Source organism: Sceloporus occidentalis, unplaced genomic scaffold (genome assembly GCF_023333645.1).
Source record: "Sceloporus occidentalis isolate IW3139 unplaced genomic scaffold, rSceOcc1.0.p SCAF_2, whole genome shotgun sequence".
NCBI classification, from domain to species: domain Eukaryota; kingdom Metazoa; phylum Chordata; class Lepidosauria; order Squamata; family Phrynosomatidae; genus Sceloporus; species Sceloporus occidentalis.
This window is the reverse complement of record NW_028316982.1, coordinates 101,391,677-101,417,033: the sequence shown is the minus strand read 5'-3', so window position 1 is coordinate 101,417,033 and position 25,357 is coordinate 101,391,677. Positions and strand designations below refer to the sequence as shown.

At 40.1% G+C, this 25,357-nt stretch overlaps 1 protein-coding gene across 1 annotated transcript in view; it reads right to left on the bottom strand.

Moving 5' to 3' along the window:
* The window catches only part of LOC149318775 (cadherin-23-like), a 582,387-nt gene that overhangs the window by 133,661 nt on the left and 423,369 nt on the right, over positions 1-25,357 (bottom strand). Inside the window, exons 22-27 of the mRNA XM_089510444.1 lie at positions 24,190-24,379; positions 23,594-23,739; positions 21,558-21,777; positions 16,760-16,912; positions 12,318-12,431; positions 10,378-10,526 (exon numbers count right to left, since the gene is read on the bottom strand). Coding sequence (XP_089366570.1) covers positions 10,378-10,526; positions 12,318-12,431; positions 16,760-16,912; positions 21,558-21,777; positions 23,594-23,739; positions 24,190-24,379 — 972 coding nt within the window. The remainder of the gene's footprint in view (positions 1-10,377; positions 10,527-12,317; positions 12,432-16,759; positions 16,913-21,557; positions 21,778-23,593; positions 23,740-24,189; positions 24,380-25,357) is intronic.

Here is a 25,357-nt window from a genome sequence, read left to right as displayed (position 1 = left end):
CACCGATGCCCTGAACCAGTGGAGGATTGTACATGTGACTTTGTGGCCGATCATTGCTATGCAATGTGATGGCATCTGAGGATGTGGGAAGTATTTTGGTCACAGGTGGTGTGTTTGTGCAAGGGGGGGGGCAAGGCAACTAAAAAAAATAATCACCCAGTGGTATACCTTGATACCATACCGTGTAGTCAGGCAGTGTGCAGTGGGAGAGGGGATTAAGACCAGGAGATACTGCCTGCTCTTCTCTCCTTCCAAGGCCATAGCAATGCGAGAAAGTCCCACTGAACTCAAAATGATTTATTTCAGAATAAATGTGGTCAGGATTGTATTGTATTAAAGGAGACCTGGGCATTTTAATGGTTGTGTGGAACCCTGTGGGTAGACTGTCAGTTTGCTAGAAGGGGGACTGGGATATAATACAACAGAAAGTAATGAAGGATGCAGTTTCCAATAAGATGGAGCTGGCATATGGGTCCTGAACTATATTCTGCCAGTAAATCTCACTATTAAAAAGTTTGGAGTTACTCCAGACTACACAGAGAGAAGTACTTATTAGAATTATACTGTATTCCAAGAGATCCTAAATTGGTTGCTATTGGTTCTTGTCCCACATTTGTCAATGACTGCTGTTCCCCGGTCTGTGTTCCTATTACAGGAAAGATGAGCACAAAAGACATAGCAAACGTGTCCTCTCCAACTCCCAGTGTGCTTGCAATTCTCAATGCTACTACCACTGAGCTGAGTTCTGAACCCACTGGGGAGAAGCCTGACTCCTTGCCTATTATTATTGCTCTTGTCTGCATTTTCCTTCTCCTGGCCACCTGCCTTATTTTTGTCACTCTGTGCAAGCCAGTGGCTCTAGACCAGTATTTCCATGGACCACATGAGTTTATGCCTTATCATCCTGAGAATGCCAGTGAGCCACAGCTCAGACTCTGGAAACGCCTGGGCTCTTTGAGGTATTCCATACATGGCGTGAAGCGCAGCCGTCCCATCTCCCAAGCCCGTGAAACATATTCAAGAAAAGCACCTTTCACCCAGGACTGGAGCATCATAGAGTCAACTGAAATGTAACTTGGCCATTCCTTTTATGATTCTGCTGCAGCAAAATCTCCACCTCAGTTGTTCTACTCAAACTGTTCATTATCTCAGATAACCTAAGTCCCTTTGGAGAGTTACAGAGTGGCTAGAGAAGCAACGCTTTCAGTACCTACTCAACAGAATTGAAACAATATTGCAGAAGTGAAGAAACTCCATGCTATGCATAGACAAGTGGACACTTGGGCACACCTTGCCCCTCTGGCTCAATTTGTGCCTACATGCATCTTATCGTACAGCTCTTAATTCTGTGAGAACAAACCATTTTGCCAAAGATAAAGAAGAACAGTTATTGCACAGTTATCTGTTGAATGGTGGAAAATATTACCTGGATATTTGGACAAAGGCTTATAAACTTTTAAAACTTTGATTCCTGAGCTTTTGCCCTTCTGCACAATCATTGCATATATTATAGGTTTATGGTATCCAATGCATAATGCTGTACGAAGGTACTCTATAGAAACAGCGTTATTCCAGAGCTTGAAAAATTACTTTAAAAAGCTTGTTAGGTAAAGTTATGTTAACTATAACCCAATACCCTAGTTACCATTACTGTTACACTTTTTGAAAAGGAACTATTTCTTTTTATGATTCTCAAAAAGTAAGCAAAATAGTACCTTTAACTGATTTCTAAAAACCTGAATGTTTTCCATTCAGCAATATGAGGCATAACACAAGCCACTGTTTTAATGATATGATATTTCTTCTCCACATTTAGTGAGGCCACACCATATAACCATACAGTTATACTTAAAAAGAAGGGAAATTATCTGCTGCTAAATTACAATAGTAATGTAGTTTACTCCTTTGTTTTGGCAGGGAAATGAATTAACTGCAAGTAACTAGCTGCTAGTAACCAGTTTCTTCCAATTTCAGTGATATCCTGATGAAAGTGGGATAGATATTAGCATGCCCTCTCATATAGGAAGTTGTACTGCAAGAGTGTGCATAGCTACCAAAAATATAAAAATATGGCTGATGCCACTTTTGCTCTCTGCCACTCTAGACATCACAATTGCAGACTTAATGCGGACTTAATGCAGTTTAACATCACTTTCACTGTCATGGTTCCATCCTGTGGAATCCTGAGATTTGTACTTTGTTGTGGCACTAGAGATCTCTAATATAGAAAGCTAAACATCTTACAAAACTACAAATACCAGAATTCTATAGCAATGAGCCATGGTAGTTAAAGCTGTGTCAAATTGCACTAATTCTGTAGTACAGATGTGGTCCTAAATAGCATAGAGCTGAAAAGCAACAATTTTTTTAAACAAAAAAGCTCTAAAATGCAATTGTGAAAATTGGTTTGTTTTTTTTTAAAAAAAACAACCAGAATTAAAATGTTCAAGCTATATTTATAGGTGATACTGATGCATCCACATTCAAACAACAATCACAATGTCCACCATGTTTGCTTGGTAGCAGATAGCTATACGGATCAATGTTTTGACATGTTATATGTTATATGGTAGCATCCTTTGTTCCATTAAAGAAGATGGGCTGCCCATGCACAACATTGTACTGAAAGACCCCACTTCAAAGCATCGCATTTAGCCTGGAAAAGATAGATAGATGGAGGGGATCTGAAAATGAATCTCCCCATTCAAATGTCTGATTAAAACTCAACTTAGATGTGGCAATCTCATTTACTTAAAACTGGATCTGCCCTAATCATGTACAAAATTGTGTGTGTGTTGCTGTGTGTCCATCTAACACAGAGCAAAAGGGGTGAGTAGAAAATGTAAAATGCTCCTTTGCAAAACTTACTTTCTTGTCATGTGTTCCACCGTCACTTATCCTTTCATCCAAGTACTGACACTGGAAGTGGACTTGGCCTGAAAAAAATGTGGACTAGGGAGAAGGGAGTGCTACAGGGAGGTAAGTGTCAGGCCAAAGGAAAATTTTCACTCCCACTCCTAGCTTTATTTTAGAAAATGGGGAGACCCTGGAAAGCATGGATTTTAAATGACAACTCCTAGAATTTTCCCAGCAACCACAGAGCTGCAGTCAAAAAGTAACTTTTCCAGGCTCTGTAAGCAGCTCTTAAGGCTGCTTGACTCTTAAGATAGACACATATGTAAGCAAATGACTTTGTTCTTAAACCTGGATGTGTCTCAATCATGTGTAAGGTGCGTGTGTCTTGGTGTGTGTTCCCTTCCATGTATCTTTCTTTTTCAGGCTACATGTAATGCATTGAATTGGGGCCTTTCTGTTCAATCAAGTGTAATTCTGAGTTGTTCCTTTTGAATAGTTGATGATGGGCTCAGTAGTACCTGGGCTGTCAGTAGCAAATTCATTTCTGCGTCAAACAGTTCATATTTCACCATTAACAAGGAAAATTTCATTTTCTGCCTCCAGTTTGGATAGAACTGCATGGACATATCTACAAGCAAACGCCAATAGTTGCTTCTACAAAAAAAACCAGCTTCAGGAGAGTGTGGTTTGGAGAAGAGAAACAATAGGCTGCTTGACTCTTTACCTGACCAGCACTTATTTCTCAGGCCTTGCACCTCCACTCTCCCACCCACTTACTGTTTTTCCTCACTGGGGTTTCAGCAACATACCTTGAAGGGGTAGATGTGTATGTGCAATCCCTCAGGGGAGAGAGTGGCAACATAATGAAGCAACTAAGTCTCCTATAACTTTGTAAGAGATAGTAATAATCTTGTGCAGGGGTGGGTGGGGTGGATTTGTTTTTTAAGTGGGTCTTTACTTAGAATAAACAATTCCTTACATAAACTAAATTTCCTAGGCTCTGGGAAGTAGGCAATTAAGTATATTTAGCTGCTGAAAATTCATCAGAGAATGACTATTCCAGCAGTGTTGCCAGTTTCTGGGGAATTTCCCAGTTTCTGGGTAATAAAAAGACTTTCCGAGTAATTTCTGGGTATAAAAAATTTATGGGGAATTTCCGGGGAATTAACCCTTCCCATTGGGTAATTAAAAGCCTTTCCGTTTATGGGGAATCATTTCACTTCCCACCCAAAAAAAGTCCGAAAATGCCTTTTCCCCCCCAAAAAATGTTCGACCCGGAAGTCCCTGCCCCCTTTTGACTTCTAATAGTGCTTTGCAGCCACTTGACCTGGAAGTCCCTCCCTCAACCTGGGTGTCCTGCCCCTGACCCAGATGTCCTGGGGGATCTGAGGGCATTTCAGGGATTTCCAGGGGGATTTCCTTCGAGGGTGATTGGCAACACTGTATTCCAGTAAACTGGTCAGGAAGGAGAAATGGGAAACAGGTAACACCTTTCACCCAAGGAAAGGAAGGATAGGGAAACTATATCATAAAAATGTTTTGTTTTTGTATGACATTCGTTATCTATAATATTGGGAAATCATTTGTCTTTTGATTATTAGTTGCTGATATCATGAGAAAGTAGTGAAAAGTAAAATTGGAAGAATCCACTGGACAAATGAAATACAATTAATTGAAAATAAATTAACTTCCAAAGTATGATGAAGTTCTTCTTGAGCTTTGTCATACCATAGATGCTATATATTAGCTACTTAGATGCAAGCTAGAATAAGATTTGTGTAAATTGCCTGGAAACCAGTGATACAAATGGACAATCAAGCACTTAAGACATTGAATTTTAAAGACACTCAAATGGCTTTTTTGTTTTATAGGTGAAATGTATGCTTTTGAGCTGGCATATTTCTAAAGAGGCAGATGCTAAAATGGTCTGACTGCACTTCCACCTGTACAGTTTAGGACATAATGACATAATGGCTATATATGCAACGCTGTGCCATAGCCTCTTATGGTCACTAGTGCCTGCCAAGGAAAACAGTTTAAATACATAAGTAGCAAAGGGTAAACAGAGACATTTGCAAATGCACTTAGAGAGCTTCAAGAGGTCTTTGGACACTGCAAGAATTAAGAGAAAGTGCACAGTAAAAACAAGTTCATCTGTAGTGCCAAGGAAGCACAAATGTTGGTCTATTAATATTTGTATGTGGCAGTTTTATATTGTTTTACTATGTTTAAAGTGCTTTACATACATTTTAGTAGTGTTCTTTATAACAGCTCTATGAGGCAGATCAGCAATGTGAGTGTGTATATGCATTCAAGTCTCTTGTCAACTTATGGGAACACCACTGATTTCATAGTGTTTTCTTAGGCAAGAAATACTCAGTGGTGGTTTTGTCATTTCTCTCCCTGCTTAAAATGGCTAACTCTACTTAGCTTCCAAAATCAGATGGGATCTGGTGCCTTTAGGGTATTTAGACCCACCACATTATCCCCACAATTCAGATGTGAGGTTGAGGCTGAAAGAGGTCTGTCTAAATTTATAGGGAGATGAATGGTAAGAAGACTTTCTGGTTCATAGCCCATTTGTTGAAAATCAAACTACGTATTTGCATTGTAAATATGTGACTGGATCACCCGATCTCTGTCCCCTCCCCCTGGTTGCTGCCACCATATTGAACTGTGGGACCCCCTGTTTGGGTTGGCAGAATACTAATGCTCAGAATGGTTTAACCTCTTGATACCAAAACTGGGTTAGGGGAGGACACAGTGTCCTTGTTTGTTTGTTTGTTTGTTTGAGGGGAAAATAATACAATGGGTGATCCAGTCATAGATCTCTGCATAATGTATAGTTTGGTACTAAGCTGCCAAAACTGCATAACAGGACAAATACCACACACACAGCATACTAAGGTGGCTGAAAAATATATAATAGATCGGATTTAGCACCCAAAACAAGGTCGCATCTCCCAAAATGCTTTAGAACAGGACAACTCCTCATCTGGATACAAAGAAAATACCAAATACAGAACATTAATAGCCCATGGTGCCAATCACTTAAGAGGATTTATGACAAAAACTGGCAAAACACAAACTTTAAATGAAAACAGAACATACCTCCCCTGGCTCAGCTGTAAAATTGATTTTAAACTAAAAAGATTATTGAATTGTCTGTTCCCGAATTTGATTTGTGAGAGTGTTTATGTTCACTTTAATGCCTTTGACTTTCTTTTTGTTTTAACCAGAGAAGTAATTTCTCCAATTTATTAAAGTGAGTTTCACAGGAGATCCCTCATAGGCATTGTCTTCCTCCTCTTTCCAAAGAATTTCATTTGAAGAAATATCTTATTGCAGTCTTCAGGAGGACTTGGCTTCTAGGTTCAATTTTGTTTCTTATTACATTGCTCCCTATCACTGACTCTCATGCAAATATCAAGAGACAATCAGAAATGTTACTGCACAAACAAAAGCAAATCTTGAAGCATTTATGTCATTTCCATGCAAAATCATATTTTGATGCGCTGACATATTTTAATTTTAAAACCATCAAAGGGCCCTAATCCACATTATGAAACAGCCGCCTTGCAAATTTTATTGGTGGTGGTGGGTGGGTGGAGGATGGTGCTAGCAGAAAATGCACTTTGAAGCAAGAATGAACTCATTGAAACCAGGGCAGGTTTGATACCAGAACCAGTCTTGCCAGCAGACATGGTGTCTCCTAGATGACATTGGGTTCATAGGATGAACAAAGAGCTATTTCTAAAACATAGTTGCTTCTTAGATGGAGTGATGAGTGAAATGGTGGCCTAAGTGGATATCCTGTAGAGCAGAACAAAGAATCTGTGGCCCTTCCTATCCTCCTTTACTGTAGCCTCCACACTCCCTTTATTGTATTGTAAATTCTCAGGGAATCTTGGGGCGCATTCCCACTATGAAATAGAGCAAATTGCTGATTGGTGTAAATGATCCTTGTTCCTCTTTGAAACCAGTTCCTGTCGCAATGTGATTGATTCCTGTCGTGATAAAGTGAAGCAAAGGCAAAAAACAAACAAACATTTTTTTTCCCAGACAGTAGTTTGAAAGATGTTCTTTTGAGAAAAATCAATTCTGAAGCGAGTTCAATAAGTGGGAATGACAGATCAGAATTGATTCATTCTGGAGGGGAGGGACTAATGGCAGAGGGGTGTTTACCATCCCGCTTCAGTTTTTGGCAGACCCACCATTTCTTCCTCTCAGCACTGCCTTTGTACTTGTGCCAGGGCATTTTTTAAAAGTAAAATTGATAGAATATTTGATTGATTGATTAATCAATCGATTTATCAATCAAATAGTCTATCAATTTTACTTTAAAAAACGCTATTGTCCCCCCCCTTCATCCTGCTGCCTCATTCCCCAGATTCTCCCTCCATCCCCAGCTTCCTCCTTCTGTCCCCAGCTTCCTACTTTCCCTTCCATTCCCTGGTTTCCCCCTTCTGTCCCCAGCTTCCTCCTTCTCCCTCCATTCCCCAGTTTCTTCCTTCTTTCCCTGGCTGGCTCCTTCTTCCTTCGTCCCTGGCTTCCTCTTCAACCAGTGCCGATTTGAAGCAGCGCAACTAGTGGGGACGACAACTGTGCCTAAAAAAGCGATTACACTGAGGTAAGAAAAAGATCTGCTTTGATAGTGGGAACGAGGGACCTTTTGGAATCAATTTCTAACATGCAGCAAGGGCGAATTGGGAATTGGTTTAAACTGCAAGTGAGAATGTGCCCTTGGAGATGCAGTCCAAAAAACCCTGAAACCCTGAAGGGCACAGCTGTCTACCTCATCTCTTAAAAGTCATTGGGTTCCCCACTCCCATCATCCCTAGCCAGCATGGCCTCTGGTTGAGACAATTAGGCTATAGTCCAACAACACTTGGAATCCCATAGATCCTGTTATAAAATGTGAAATGCAATGCAGGAGATAGACCAATGGTTCAGACATCTGGCAAGTATCTCTCAGCCTAGATCATTTTCACAGGCATTGTTCTGAAGCTGCCTGAGCTCCTTGGAAGATGGATTAGAGATAAGTGGACAGCAATTATAATTTGAGTTGATGTGATTTCTAGGCTACCAAAAAGTAGTTCTGCTTGCCAAGGATTACAGTACAACGAAATCCCAAATCTGCAAAAGAGTTGATACATTTATTGGCCAGCTGAAATGCACAAAATACATCATGCAAGCTTTTGAAACTCCACAAGTTTCTTCATCAGGCAAAAGATGCCTTTAAAAACCCATACAGGACAAGAAAAGTGATGGTAGAGTCACAGGCCTGTATTTCATGTATTAGACATTATTTTTGTTGCAGTTCAGTTGTTCTGGGGCCCCCTCAATGCAGGCCAAGACCATTACTACCCTTCTTGGCAATGTGGGGACCAGGGGCAAAAGGCATTAAAAGACAGGGAATAAAATTTCAACTCCATAGTAACAGAAAAGAACACTCATAAATGTTCTTGTACTCAACAAGAAAGGTTATCTCAATATATCAACACACCCCACTGAGAAAACGTTAAACTATAAGACTTTGTGCACTTGGAGACTTTTTAAATAAAATTCTTTACTAAAGAACTTCGTTTTAGTGCAAAAACTGGTGCAAAATAACAACTTTACAGTTTAATGTTTTACACAAAATATATTATTTTCTGTATACAATGTCTTTCTCACAGAAACAAGGCCATTTTGTGCAAACATCTTGTTCACAGAAAAGGTCTCAGTGTCAAAAACATTTAAAAATGTTCAAAAACATTTGCAATCTTGGTCAGCAAGGCAAAAAAATTACAAAATCCTTAATTTGGCATGCAAGGCCAAATAAAGGAAAGGAAATAATCCCTACCACCTCTTTTTGGAACTGATAATATAACAAACTAAGGCTGAAATGTGATAGCTACTGAACTCTATGTGTAAGCAATGCTAAATGTACATGTTCACTTTCTGTAAGCACCATGTTCCAAGAAACAATCAAAGTTATAGCAATATGAAACATGCATTTAAAAAAAAAATCTCATTCCAAACCACAAAGAAATATTGTCAAATTTTCTTGCTTTAAAAAACAAAACAAAACAAAACAAACAAAGAAAACAATCCAACACCAAAACCAAAAAACCCAACCCATCTCAGCAGCTTTGATAGTTCCAAAGTCTGTAGCATATGTAGATTAGGTATCCCAGGCAACATTTGTTGCAGACAATACAGCTGACCTCTTAGTGTCCAAAATTTTCACATCATAGGCACAAAATCTTGTTACCTCACTGTACCTCTGGCAGACTAAAAGAGGGGGAATTTGAGGGGAAAAACAGCCAATTTAGAGAATGCTGCATGACTGCTCTGTGTTTGTTTCAGGGGGAATGTTTGGCTTTGACAGAAACCTCAAAACACCATAGTAATGGTGTGAATGCATTCATTCACCAACTATTTCTGCCGTTCATTCTGCCAAGGGCTGGTTTTAAAAAGGGGGGGGGGAAATGAGACTCCAAATTATTCTCTCTTTTTTAAAGCTGCTTTATACACTTGCTCACACATTCATGCTTTGTGAAGGAAGTTCTGGTAGCCTCAGCCAGTGCTGGACTGAAAGCAGCTCTGTTTAGGAGACCTCCTCATAGATTCAAAACCTGGCTTTGTAGACGCTGTGTCACTCAGAAAAGCCCATTAGCAACTTCAGGGATATATTTGCTTACCTCACTAAAGAAAATCACTACTGCCAGCCATGCTTCTAGAATCCAGGGATCTCCATGTTACAATATGATGCTCCAACTACTGACATATGTTTACCAGGGCTTCCTCATTCTTTTCCTCTCCTTTTTGTCCACCCTCTCAATCTCTTGAGTAGATTATTAAATCTATTCCAAATTTTCCTCTCCTTAACTTTTCCCATCCTCCTTGCAGCTACTGTTTCTAAATTTGTATGCTTAGAAAGTTATCCTTAGATTTTCCCAAAACATCCAAAAGAGCATGCAACTGAAAAATACAACAAATGGTAATAAAATTCTGGTACAGAATCATGGGTTAACATCAACATTGTAGAGCTGCCTGAAGTTGTACACTGTCTTTCCACCTCACAGAAGGAATGCAATGAGAATAGACAAGTGTTTTGCTTCTTTCCTGCTTGCTTTCGATATCCCTCTAGACCAGACCTGAACAACTTGGCAGTAGGAAGGGGCCAAAATTGAAAAAAAAGCTAAACTTCTTTGGGCCACTGATAGGTTTTAATGAAATATTAATCTATTAATTAATATTAATAATTACTATTATTAATATTAATTCCATCCTTCTCTTCCTCTGTTTGGCCCTCTCCTCAGGAGAAAGCCGAGCAGTGGAGAAGCCTTGCCTGTCCTTCTCCTCCTCCATCCAGACTTCTCATTCAGAGAATGCTGAGAAGCAGAGGAGCCTTGAAGTTGTTCCACATCTTTGTGGGCCGACCAAAATCCTTTCGCAGGCCATATGCGGCCCTCGGGCCATATGTTGTGCAGGCCTGCTCTAGGCCTTACTGAAAAGAAAAGTTTAGTTACATGCCTGTACTATGCTGCTGTAGTCTGGGATGTCTTCGGGAACAGTAGTTTCATAGCTGCTCTGAAGGAAGATGGGTCGGTTGTCATTAACATCCAGCACAGTGACATGCACAGTTGCTGTCCCAGTTCTCCGTTTGCCTGTGGGGCCATTATCTGTAAAAACAAAGCAGTCCCTGTAAGTGTCTAACATGCAAGGGGAAAGTCAGTTCTATTGATTGATAAAAAGCAAGACGCTCTGAAGCAACTGGGAGCAAAGTGCTCCAAACATCACTATTTGTCAAGGTATTCCAACCACCTCTTCCCAAATTCCATTGCCAGCTTCATCTCTGAGTCTATACATAATAATAATAATAATTTGTTTTATTTATATACTGCTATTTCAAAGATCATAGCGGTGAACAGCAAGTAAGCTAATTAGCAACTAAGCTAATTTTGCCCCCAACAGTCTGGGTATTCATTTTAGTGACCTCGGAAGGATGCAAGCCTGAGTCGAGCTTGGGCCCTTTGCTGGTCTTGAACTCGCAACCTTGTGGTTTTGAGTGAATGGTTGCAGTACAGGCATTTAACCACTGCGCCACCAGGGCTGCTGGAAAGGTGCCACACACTTATAGTTCCACATGTCCCATCTCTTTCTTGGTGGTGCCTTGTACACTTTTATGTCTATAGTGCCAAATTCCAAGCAAGCTTGAGGCCTTGCAGTTATCCTCCAGTTGTGATGACAATGAAAAATATGACCAATGAAAGAGTAAACCTTAAAGGATGCCATAGGATGATGGCACTGTCTGGTGCATATGTTTCTTTATTTGACCATGAACAGCTGAGGGTGGGTTGCACTTTAAGTAAGATCTACAGTAAATTTAACTGACAATATGTGAGCGTATCTGCTTAACACTGGCAACAGAGATGGTTGCTTTACTTCAATTTGTAAATGTTTATTGGGTTTTCCAGACCTCATGACCTGGCACTTGTGTGCTTGTATACTTTCTTCAAATTCTCAGATGACTATGTTTCTTATTGGAATAGCACTGTCACTGTGATTAATGCTGAATGCATTCTGCTTAATGACATCAACAGGGACTTCTCCGTGTTGCATGACCCTTGCATCACCACCAGGGCCTGCCTCTTGTGATATCACAAGAGATGGTCATCCCTGGGTCTCAGGTTTTGGTTCTGAAATCTCAGAGTCTAGGATCATCCCAGCCTGGCAATCCTAACTTTTACTTTCACTATAATATAAATGGCAAATAGCTTCATTAAACAATAATAATAATAATAATAATATGTTTTATTTATATACCGCTATTCCAAAGATCATAGCGGTGAACAGCAAGTAAGCTAATTAGCAAGTAAGCTAATTTGCCCCCAACAGTCTGAGTACTCATTTTAGCGACCTCGGAAGGATGCAAGCCTGAGTCGAGCTTGGGCCCTTTTGCTGGTCTTGAACTCGCAACCTTGTGGTTTCGAGTGAATGGCTGCAGTACAGGCATTTAACCACTGCGCCACCAGGGCTCCATGTGTATGAAATTGGTATAATCTCCTTAACTTTGATTGTGCTGGGAAAATAATAAAAGCTCAGAGCTGACAAAATAAAACCTGTCCATGGGGGGTCCAAAATCTGAAACTTAGACAAAACCAGATAGAGAAGAAAGTGGAGTGTCTGTTTGGGTTCTATATTAATCTACACTGGGGTGGTCAACATACAGCTTGAGAACTGCCTTCTTGCAGCCTATGGCCCACCCCAAGTACCGCTAGTTCCTTCTACTACAGTTTCTGGCTCACAGTTTTGAATAAACTATAGAAATGGTAACAAAATATGGTACTATTTACATTTTATGGGTTCTCTGCATACAGCCCCTTCTTGACATTGCACCCTAAATGTGGTAGAATAGAATGCACACTCAGTATAAATAACTGAAACAAAAGTGCACCACAGGAGTTCCTCACCAATGGCCTCTAGTATGAGTGTGTAAGATGGCATGGTTTCTCTGTCAAGATTGACCACTGTTCTGACTACTCCATCTCTAAAGCCAACACTAAACTTTCCATCCTGGTTCCCACCTGCAGAAAGAGGGAAAAAGAAGAAGAGAGAGAAGATGACTTCAATAGTGAGTGAGAAGAAGAGACACACAGATATATACAATACTCAGAAATACTTCATATTGGAAATATGGATATTTGGGAAATTTGGAACTGAGATATTAAAAATTAAGCCACAAACAATTTTATACTCCTGGTTCTTTCATTTCTAGATATATTCAGATGTGGGTGTACATTTACAAATCTATACACAATAGCTGGATAGAATATTACAATGGGCCCTTGTTATTCTCTGGAGTTTGGTTCCAGGACCCCCTGTGAATAGCAAATCCGTGGATGCTCAAGTTCCCATTCAAGCCATTGGCATAACAAAATGGTGTCTCTTATATAACATGGAAAATCAAGGTTTGCTATTTGGAATTTATGCTTTTTAAAAATATTTTCAAACCATGGATGCTTGAATTCATGGATAAAAAATCCATGGATAAGGAGGGCCGACTGTACTACTTTGCATACACATACCATGCTGTTTCAGATGCAGTGTTGGGGGGAGACTATAAGAATGATTCTACACTAATGGCATCTGATGGTTTTAGGTTTTAAATATTAAATAATAAAATGCTTTGGGCACTGTGTTGAAGACAGGGTGGGGGAGGGGGGAACGGGACTGTGCAGCCTTCCACTTCTTGTTGAATTAGAACTCTCCTCACTCTTCACCACTGACTTTTGCTGGGTAAGGCTGATGGAATTACAGTTTGCCAACATTTAGAGAGCCACACAGTTCTTACCCCAGGGCTAAGCTTTAATACAACTGTTAGTCCCAAATAGAGCAGACACACTCAATCAATGGAATTTCTATAACAGTCACCTTGCTGAGTTTTCACTGATGTAGTTGGTTGGGACTCTGGTTGGGACTACAGAAGATTAATAAGGTATTGTACTAGGGCAGCATCTACACTGCAGAAATAATGCAGTTTGAAACCATTTTACCTGCCATGGCTCAGCACTATGAAATATTGGGATTTGTAGTTTTGTGAGATAGCCTCTGTCGCACTATAAATTTCAGGATCCCATAGCATTGAGCCATGGCAGTTAAAGCAGTGTCAAAATGCATTCCTTCTGCAGTGTGGATGCAGCCTAAGACAGAGTAGAGTATTTAGTTATACATAATTTTAAAAACAGATTTAACATTATTTTCTATATATCATACACAAAAAAAGGTCAGCAACCGCTCATGCTAACAATTATCAAAACAGTTTTTTTTAAAACAAAAGGTCTAAATACTGTAGGTAGTGGTGCTCATCTCCGTTTCTAAGTTGAAGAGCCAGCATTGTCTGAGGACTGCTCTGGTGGTCATGTGGCCATCATGACTGCACCAAATGGTGTTACCTTCCCACTGAAGTGGCGCCTATTTATCTACTCACATTTGCATGCTTTCTAACTGCTAGGCTGGCAGGCGCTGGGGCTAGTGACAGGAGCTCACCTCATCATGTAGCACTCAGGCCTCAAACTGCCAAACTTCTGATCTTACCCTCATCAGAACTGGTATCTTACCCACTAAGCCGCCACAATATACAAACTGATTTCAATTTCTGTCTTTCTTTTTTTTACTGTTAACGTTTTCCCAGAAAACTATAGTTCCTGCCTTTTCTGCAAATATTTGGTCAGATATCTCTTGTCTTTTCACAGTAATATTATTTTCAGTCTTTCTGCTTTGGGAACACTGAAACCTTAATAGGTGTGAAACTGGTTTCAATCTGTAATATAAACACTGGAGATGCAAAGGCATGTGCACCTTTATGGGTCAGGTTTATGCAAGAATTGGATTTTTCTTTTAAAAAAATAAAGCTATTTAACAGTTCAGAGAAGCCTGTGTTTGTAAATGAGTCCCATTTTTAAAAACCTAATTCCCATTTTCAATAAAAATGTGCATGGAGCAGAGAAAATATTCAGCCCAAAAGAATGCATATCAGTCTGAGTTAATTTATTTTGCTGCTGACATAATTGCAGCTTTATTGCTCAACGTATTTTCAGGTTGTGCACCGACTGCTTCTTTTTATTCTTGAGCATATCCAGTCTTGGAGAAGGAACTAACAACTGACGTACAAAAAAAATCTAGAATGTCACTGTGGACTCTGGGCAGCAGAGGGCGAGAATGGACAACTTTTGAAGCCTTTGCAAATAAGGAATGTATAGTTATGCACCACCACTTTAAATCAGAAAGGTAATCCTAGTGGGCACTTTTTCATCTTAAAACTGGACGCAATAAAGGAGACTTACTTTTTAGAATATGATTCAGTCAAAGTTAGATTGTTGTTCAAGTTGAGCAAGGCAAAATTACGAAACTGCAATTATTAAATTATTTTCACTGGCATGAATGAGACTTAAAATTGCTTAACTTTGGCTGACCATGCCTTATATTTGTAAAGCTTGTTGAAATCCATTGGAAAATATAAATCAAGCTGCATAAGGGCTAAGATTTCTCAAGAAGCTCTGCTTTCATACAGCAAATCAGATTCCATCTTATTATCCTTATTCCCTTCAAACCTTGTTTAGGGAAACTCTGTGAAGAAAGAGTTTTTAATATCTTAGATTGATACATGCAACTAGCAATGAGATATACTGTGCTTTGTGTATGATGACGCCATGGACAGTCACCCGATGATTTAGCGCAGGGTGGGAACCCATGGGCCACATGCAGCTCCAAGACTGTTTTTCAGGCTTCTCTAGCACTCACAAATGCTCTCTTCACCAAAAAAGGTCCACCACTCCCTAGGCCAGGGAACGGGTGGGCAAAGTACAGTCTACAGGTTGCATTCAGTTGGCAAGAGCCATTTTTGTGGTGCCGAGGGCCATTCGGGGTTAAAAAAAGACTTTTTTTCTTTTAAAAAATCCTCCCCAAATTTAAATTAAAAAAACCCCAAATGCCCTCAAAATGACTTCTAGGGACACTGTGAGGCAGAAATTATTTTGCAAAAAGTTTCATAAAATTCTGTTTTGAATTTCTGCCTCACAGTGTCCCAAAATGCCATCTAAGAGCCTGGGAAGGAGAAAGAAATATGCCCCCATGTCCCACAGAAGGTGTTCGGAGAAATTTTCTTTTTCTTTTTTGGTGAGAGCAGATACAGTTCTCCAAGGAATCCTGAAGAGCTAAGTATTACATAGTTGCCCAGTCCTGTTTATTTCCTCTTCAGAAAAAGAGGCCTTCCTTGGGCTTAAAACATTTGAGAAGATCCAGAACGCACTGAGGCTCCCTGCATGGACTAGGAGGATAAGACAGTGTGTGTTGTCCTCCAAGGGACCATGGAAGGTCAATGTGGCCACCCAGCCCCCTGCAGTTGCTTACCCCAGTATTACAAAGAGCCCTGTCTGAGAAGGGGTAGCTCAGATTTCTATCATCTTATTTTTGTATATGTTTTGGAAGAATTGCCTATTATAGTTGGTCAACCTATTTTGTAGCAAAATCACATGCAACCCATACCCACAAAGTAAATGAAGACACAACCCTGAAATAGCTACTGAGACAGTAGCTCTTTATAAAGGGACACCTATTTTCATGCCAGTATCTACATCAGAATATAACGTACCTGGCTACACTTCATCAAACACTGCAAATGAGTTCAGCCACAATGCCTTCCTCAAACTGTCATATCCACATTCAGCAGACATAAGGCAGCTGATGACTCTTTCAGTCTGATGAGGCATAGATAATTCTCAGGAGCAAACAACCCAAAACAGTTCTGCTATCATTTGCAAAGCATCATAGGAAAACATATGCAAATCCCCATGCAAATTAGTCTTGCAAACCTAACAGCAGGATGAAAGCCCCTTTGGCTGTCATATTTGCATAGGTTTTTCCCACATTGCTTTGTACCTATACTCAGCACTACAGTGCCATGCCATATTGCCAGTGGGAAATGGTGTGGGGGGTAACTGGCTTGCAGACCAAGAAAGAGATGTCAAGCTAGAGAGGTAGAAATGGGGTGGCAAGGGGGTGGAGCAACCATCTCCCATTTCCACTAGGTAGGGAGGAGAGGAGAGGAGAGAAACCATCTTATAAGAGATGGAGAAGAATTAGGTGATGGTTACCTTTGCATGGGGTAAAAGAAGGAAAATGAAGAGGCACTGGGTTGTTAATCAACCAGAGTCAGCATGCTTTTATTCACTGCTTATAGGATTTTATGCTTTTTCAGTTTCATCAACCCTGAGCCTTGCAGCTGGGGCTAACTATAAATCTGAAACAAAATAAAAGAAAGCAAAAGACAATGCTTTCCATTGCCTATAAACTAAGTGGCTTCTAATTCTGAAGTGTTTCAATAGCTACAGAGTCTGCTAGAAAGTTTTCATACCTGTAATGAAATAACTGAGCTCAGCATTGAGACCCACATCAGCATCTGTGCAATTCAGGCGAACCACTTTAAAATCGCGAGGTATATTTTCTGGGAGCGATACATTGTAGATGACTGGGAAGAAGGTGGGGTTCTCGTCATTCACATCTAAAACTACAAGAGAGAATTTGATCAATGTTAACTCTGGACTATGCCCCCAGGCTTTACCAGACATTAAAATATTCACTTTGGGACCACTGCTCATTTTAGATGTTCAGTTGCAACCTCTGGACTGCCATAGGGCCTTGAATAGAGATCAGATCTTTTTCAGATTGGTTGTCTTGTAAAGAAAGCCCAGTTCAGAAAAGCGGGGGAAACATACATGAGTGGAGAATATAGTTAAGTTGGCAAAAGGGTTGGAAAATAAAACGGCCGCCTGTGGGAATTCCTGCATAATAACTACACACACACACACACACACGTATATATATATTCCTTCTCCTAACATATAACAATGTCTTATTACTCTCCATTTGAAGCTAAAAGAAACCTCCTTCAAATAGCACATGGCAGAAATGTGAAACAACAAAACAGACTCTCTTTCCTAGATGAACGTATTACCTTTTCTAGAGGTTAAGAAGGTTCTGAAATCAGGCACGTGGTAGCTATAATACCTAAGTAGAAGGTTGCTGCACACAACATAAAAGAGATCTTGACACTAGAATGGGCATTTAAAACAAGCACAAATAAACAAAGTTTTTAAAAAAGAGGAAAGAAGAGGAGAAAGTAAGAAATGTGGCAGCACCTTTAAGATTAAGCATTTTTATTTTGGCATGAGCTTTTGTGGATATAAACCCACTTCTCTGGATGCAGTATTGAGTGGAAGAACTGGGTTTATATCTACAAAGGCTTGAAAAAAATATATAAACCAGTTAGTCTTAAAGGTGCAGCCATCAAACCCCCCCCCCCCTTTCTCCTTCCTTTCTGCTTTTTATGCTGCAAGAGGCCAATACCCCTACTTGTTGGAAAATAAAGTAATTCTGATTGTAACTTTCTTGGGAGTGGCTGTGTTGGACTAATAAAGGCTTCAGTCTAAACCTCTTTGAACTTCATTCAGTTGGATCTTATCCAATTTTTTTTAACACACACGTATTTTAAGAATTATGAAGTGAGAAAAGCTAATACAACTTCTAAGGATGAATTGCTATACCTCTCCAGTAGCATGGGAGCACCAAATAGTTCTCCTTCCTGTGTGGCTAAACAACACCAAGAACATTGAATTAGCCCTTCCTCTTTAAACAGGACTTCAGCCTCCTGTGCAGCAGGATATGTAATTATTTGTGTTGTTTTCAGTATGAAACATGCATTTTAACTGTTTTAAGTGTTTAAATTTTTTTAATGTTAATGTCTTAAAAGTAGTATTTTAATTGGACGAGAATCAATGTGGTTGTAGTGATTTGAGTGTTGGACTACAACTCTGGAGAACAGGGTTTGAATCACCACTCACCTATGGAAACCCACTGGGTAACCTTGGATAAGTCACACTCTCTCAGCTTCAGAAGACGGGAAAGGCAACCCCCCCCCAAACAAATCTTGCCAAGAAAAGCCCATAATAAATTTGCCTTATGGTCGCCATAATCTGGAAACAACTTGAAGGCACAGAACAACAACAAGACGTTTAGTATTTTTAAAACCTTTGTACTGCATATTGTTTTAAGATGTTCTGTTTTAATTTACATTATTAGCCACCTTGAGTCCCAGTTGGGATAAAGTGGGTTGCACACAAAAGAAAAACAAACAAACAAACAAACATACATACATACATACATACATAATATATCAGGCCTAAAGCACACTTGTAATGTCCTAACTCAATGGTAGTGGGGCAGATTATTTCCTTAACCCACCAGAGATGCCATCATCACAATGCTCCTGAATTTGGGTATTGTGGTGAAAGGGGGGGGGGGGCACAATTTGCCTTTATAGAAAGGCACAGTCAGAACAGCCACATTTGTTTTCTAGCTGGTTAGCACTCCAGGAAGTCTCCAAACAATTGGAAAATAAGGCACATACTTCCAGTGTGACTTGTTATAAAGGCTTTTTGTTTGTTTTTTGCTGCCATCACTGCACTAAGATTTTGCCATGCACCCTAAACTGATAAAATACTTGGAAAGTATTAGAAAGTCTCAGCATGCACAGCTGGTTGACAGGGGCCAGTCAACTGGATTATCAAAGAAACTGACATATAAATTGAGGGCAGCAAAAGGGGAATGTCAAAAAGACAAGTTGACTGCAGTGAGGTATCCTTTCATTTTATTTGCAAACAAAGACCCATTGCTGCACAACCCATCTATACAACATGTGAACTTGGAAGAGTGACTTTTCTTCCTCCCATAGGCTTGAATTTTGCTGGGCTCCCATACTGTGCCTTCATATGAATTAAATTTAACTTCTATAATGCCTTGAAAACTCTTTGTTGGATGCTCATGCTGTGCCTTCTTGTGAATTAAGTTTTACTTTTACAATGCCATGCAGAAATCTTTACCCCACTCTGGTATTTTTTCTTCTTCATATTTTGCTATTACAACCTGGAACTGAATTGGATTTAATTGGTACTGTTATGATTTAATGTGCATAAGATATTCAACACTGTGTAAGTAAAAAACAGTTTTACTGAGGCACAAAAATTAAGAAAATAAAAAACTGCCTTATAGTGTGAATGTGTGTGTGTGTCTGTGTGTGTATCTGTGTGTGTTGCGTTCAGTAGAGGGAAAAGGAAAGGACTGAATAAGATTCATTTAGTGATTCTAACATAGGGGTTGTGCAGACAGTCCCAAAGGGGTGGTCTGCAACCTCCTCTTTTACAGCCAGACTGGGGCTGCGGCAGCCACATGCTGCCACCCCGATCTGGCCTCTCCAGGGTGTGAAAAGGAGCTGCAAAAAGCAGCTCCATTTAGGCCCTGGAAAAGGTGCAATAGCTATGGCGTCGTAGCTTTACAGTGCTCCTTCGGAGCTGCATTATGTGGACGCAGTGTCAGAGGAACACTGTGACACTGCATGCCATGCAGTGCAGCGTGCTATGTCACACCACCCTGGGGATGGAGCCACGGCATGTATCATACGTATGAATGCTATGCCACAACACCCCCAACCTGGGCTTTAAGGCTGGTATCAAACTAACTAAGGGCCAGAGCAGATGGGCAGAAAAAAGTAGCTTGAAAAACCCACTGTCAAAACCCCACTGCCCACTCCTAAGGCAGGCCAAATATGCATGGCTCAACTGCACCGCACCACATGGCATCAACCCATGTTGCATGGTAATCTTTTTTTGTTGCCTCCCCCCATACATGTGTACAGTCGCACAAACACACCACCTGTGACCTCCAAGTACCTCCCACCTCCATCAAGATGCCAGGCCATTGCAAGGCCCCCCTTTGATGAACCACACAGGGCATCAGTGCATCAGTGTGCAAGTGATACATTGGAAAAGCACCATCATGGAAGCCCTTCATACATGCCCCTTTCACCCCATGCCCCCTCCCCTGTTGGACTGTTTGGTTTATATATATTGTAATTACATCCATTACAGTTGTTGCAATTTCATTTCTTTCTTTTGCTGCAGCCCTGCACTCGCACTGGGGTATTTATATGCAGGGACAAAGATGTGCATTTTCTGGCTAAATCAGATTATCCCAGCTTCTTTTTGCTCCAGTTATTAGCCCTAGAGCACAGTTTCCGTTTTCCAGTTGTTGTGCACCCTGTACAGTTCTGTGCTTCACCTAGAACAGTATGCTCGCTCCATACGCGGGCGCACCATATGTGGTTTCCACTTTATGCAGAAGCTGCACTGCAATAGATTGAATGGTGTGCACGCGCACTGCGCCGCCACAAGCTCAAGCCCCATTCTGTTGCGTTTACGCAGTATTTGCCTTACATGCGGGGGCGGGGGGGGGGTGGGTCAGGTCTGGAATGGATACCCACATAAGGCAAGGATCCACTGTATATCTTTTTGTCCATTTATTAGTAAATGTAATACTCAAATTGTGTAATGAGCTTTTTCTCTAATTTGATTGTCCTCCCCAGCTACTGCACAAGAAATTATTTTAAGTATTAGAGGATAGGTGTTGTTGTGTGCCTTCAAGTCATTTCCAATTTATGGCAATTCTATCATGGGGTTTTCACGGCAAAATTTGTTCAGAGGAGGTTTGCCATTCCTTTCCCCTGAATCCGGAGTTAATGTGACTTGTCCAAGGTCACCGTGGGTGTTATGGCTGAGCTGGGTACTGAACCATGGTCTCCAAAATCACAGTTCAACACTCAAACCACTAGGCCACGCTGGCTCTCATATCTATCATTAAATATCTCCAGGACTTTCACATGGTATTTAGAGTGAGTTTGTTTTGTTTCGTTTTTTGCTACTCCAGAGAGAGATACAAATAAATGGACTGCATTAACAAGAAAGAAGATTCCTACTAAACTTTAGGAAGAACTTCCTGAAAGTAAAAACCATTTGACAGTGGAATGTGACCTAGCTTCTGAAGTAGTCTGTCACGATCTTAGGAAGTTCTTCCTATGGTTTAAGAAGTTTAAAACAGAAGCTTGTTGGTTACCTGACAGGGATGCTGTCAGTTCCTGCATTGGTGGGAGGTGGACTTGCTGATCCTTAGTGTACCTCCCAATTCTACAGTCCTATGGTGCTAAGATCCTAGACATTCTTCTGTTAACCCTAGACATACCCAGTCACACGCAAATGATATCTGACACATGAGACAGCAGTTATAGTAAGATAGCAAGTTGAGTACTTTGATTCTTCAATCACCTCTGACAGTGAGTGTGCTGGTAGAACTCTTGGATGGCATGCCGGCATCACTTGCAATCACCCTCAGATAGTATTCAGCAATTCTTTCCCTATCTAGAACAGCTGTGGAGTTGATAAGGCCGCTACTGGTGTTGATGACAAAGTCCATCCTAGGCATGCCCACCTGCATGCGATATGACACTTGACCGTTCAAGCCTTCATCAAGATCAATGGCTAACACCTAAAAGAGAAAGCAACCATAAATAAATAAAAATGAAGCACAACTGCTTAGATGAAGCTCTTCTAAGTGAAAGGGAAGTCAGATGTCCAGGATCCCAACAAAATAACAACTTGCTTCATTGGCATTCGATGTCAAACTCAGCTGCTGCTTTAAGGACTGTCCCAACTTGGTTTCTATAGCTTACCACCTGCATTTAAATCCTCATGTTTTTTGTTTTTTTAAATGAGAGACAGACTTTAGCCCAGACTGTGTAATGACACAAGGAGACAATCAGCATATGTGGTACAAAAGAATTAAAAATCATTATTTTTCTGGTTTAAAAATAATTCTATCTCAATATGCTATGGAACAGACACTGAAACGTCCCCAAATTACCACTCCGTTATGTAAGAGCCCTGGAGGTGCAGTGGATGAATGCTGGTACTGCGACCCAAATGTGAATTCGATCCTGCAGGGCTCCAAGGTTGACTCAGCCTTCCATCCTTTTGCAGGTCAGTAAAATGAGTACCCAGTTTGTTGGGGGGAATTGGCTAACACAGTGTAAACTGCTTAGAGAGTGCTAATCCCTATTAAGTGGTATAGTGATGTAAATGCTATTGCTACTGCTATGTACAGTTTTCTCCTTGAAAATATATCCAGGGGTCTTGGCCATGTAGATAAGTACAAAGTACAAAATACACAAAACAGTGATATCTTTATTGGGCCAAGGAAAACGTACAAAATATATGTTGCAAACTTTGAAGCTCCACTGGGTTCGTTATGAGGCAAAGGTGTTAAAATCACTCAGGAGGGGAAAAATTATGATTGCTTTTTTACGTAGTAAACAGCAATGTGCAAAATCAACAATGTTGAACAACAAAACCGAGTGTCTATTTTTTTTTGCGAAAGACTGCTGATTTTGTACAATATTTTTGTTATACAATATTTTTTGTTATGCAATGAAAACGTTGCACAAAATCAGCAACGTTGCATAACAAAACTATGTGGCTGTTTTTGTGCAACACTACAGATTTTGCAAGTTTCTGTTGTGTAGTATTGCTGACTTCTACATAAAACAGCAAGGTTACAACAAAAATGTTGACAATAATGTTGCATGAGAAAAAAATGTGCAAAATCCAGCCACATGTGACCACAGCTTCAATTAGCCAAGCTTCTTTCCCTTCTTCATAATATTTGGGCTGTGCAGCTTTGAAACTGGCAAAGGCTGCAACATCAAACACTTTCCCACCTTGTTTGTATAGGGCTAAGTGAGCAATTTAGTTTTGTATTTTCTGAACTTTCCTGAACTACTGTATATAGCAAAAAAGCAGCAACACTGGGAGTGTACGTTCTGACTGCAAAGCTGAGCAGCTTCTCAAACTCCAGTTCTCAAAAACTGCACAGTTTATATTGTGCCAGGAACAACACAAAACAGGTTCCTACAATTTGTAGGGACTTTTGACATGTTGTTTTAATTCCTGGCTAAATTTCTTGAGGGCTCAGGAACTCCAAATTCAATCTCATTTGGGAAACGGATGAATTTTCATTCCACCTCCAGTTGTAAGTTGGCCTCGTTCAAGGGAAAATGAAATGTCTTCCATTGTGGGGGCGCTGGAATTCTTTGAAAAACAAGACATGTATGTTTTATTTTATTTCATTTTATCTTTATCCTTTGGAGAAGGAGCATATTTATGTTTTATGTTTACAATACACTGGCATCTCAGAAAACACCCCACAATTTATATAATTCATTTTTTAAAATCCCAGTGCATTATGATTAAATCCTTCCCAGTCAGCATACGGCTGAAATTAAAAAATGAGATTGGTAAACATTCACCTGAAAGACAGATGACCCTGCTGGAAGACCTTCAGGAATCTCAGTGATAAAAGGTAAGTTCTGGAAGGTAGGGTCATTGTCATTGAGGTCCAGCAAATTGACAAAGACAGTGGCACTACTGGTGGCCCGCAATGGTGGTCTCCCACCTGCAGAGAACAGAAGAATCACTACCTTAATCCCATCAATACCCCTTTCCACTGAGGACAACAAAGCAGTATCTAAGATTCTGTCATAATTAACCTCCCTAAATGGAGTAAAAAACAGTGACAACCCAATGGTCCTCTTCAAGTAATTGACAATTTACTTTCAAAGAATAATCAGCCTTGGGAAATGTCAATATAACAAAACAGTTAAAATAACTTGCAGAAGTTAAAGATCAGAAGGCATTATTTATCTAACTTTAAGCAATTTAAACTACACCTACTCTTCCTCATAACTATTATGGGACAAAGTTATTTAACAGACTGTAGACTAAGCTCATACTTTCATCAAAAGTATACAATATATACGGATGTGGAAGAAAACTTTTAGCAACTGAGTAAGTAGACATTTAACTGAATATAAAGGGATGCACAGAGCAATTGAAGTAATCATACGATCGGTGACGGAGACCACAATCTTCCTCATGAGCTCAGCTTCCTGGGGATTTGGATTCTCTCTGTCCAACACAACTCCTGTTGTCCGAATCTTCCCTGTGGTGCTGTTTAGGCTATAGAATTTATTTGGTGGCCGGATGCTGTATACAAGAGAACCATTTTCTGCCAGGTCAGGATCAAAAGCTACCACCTGCAGAAGTCAAGAGAGTAATATTACAGTGATGTAAGAAGGAAGTTTTAAAAATTCCTTTTCATTTTCAAGTACATATGTGCAGAAGTCTCTAAACTGAAGCATAAAGTGGAAAATAAGGATAAAAAGTGTTACTTGGATCCCATACACTGTTGTGTTTCAGCATGCAGTGTAGACACTCATGGAAGAAACTGTCCTTACTTCCTTTTCTGATGAAGTAGCAGCATAATCACTAGAGTGTCAGTAAAACAAGGTGCAAGCAAAGCAGAATTACTAAAGGCACATAAATAAATGTTCAGTCACACTTGCCTTGCATGAGATCACTTGGTGTGTGACACTTCAGCTAAGTTGACAGGAGCTTACTTAGCTTAGAATTTTATATACATTTACCTGCTGGAAGCAATTGTTATGGTACCAATGAGCTTTACTTCTAAATAAACATACATAAGCCTATACTAACAAAGCAATTCAGATGAACTGATAGTACTACTATCAAAAGGCATTGTAGAGCTCTCCCACTCAATATATTTTTGTGACCAGACAGAAGTGGGAAAACAAGGAGTACAAGGAGAAGACAGAGTCATATAGACCCCCTACCAAAGTTCATGAACCAAGCAGGGACTGTCAAAACATTGTAAGAAAGTTCCTACACTAAAATGCTTTTATTGGAATTAATTTTCTAATTCATTTATACAAAATAGAGGAGAAAATGACCCCCCCCCAAATTGTTTAAACCCCAACATTCTCATACAGTTCTTCTCAAGTAGCAATTCCACCTTCCAGCTGATAGAACTAATTCATTATTCATTTACAGGATTACAGTCAGCCTTCCATATTTGCGGGTTTGATTTTTGCAGATTTGATTATTCATGCATTATTTGCTGCTGCCTCCAATGCTGCCCTATGGCATTTTTAATAGAAACAGCATCACGAGACTGAGAGACTGTAAACAAGACTTGTAATGTTGTAATGTTTTAA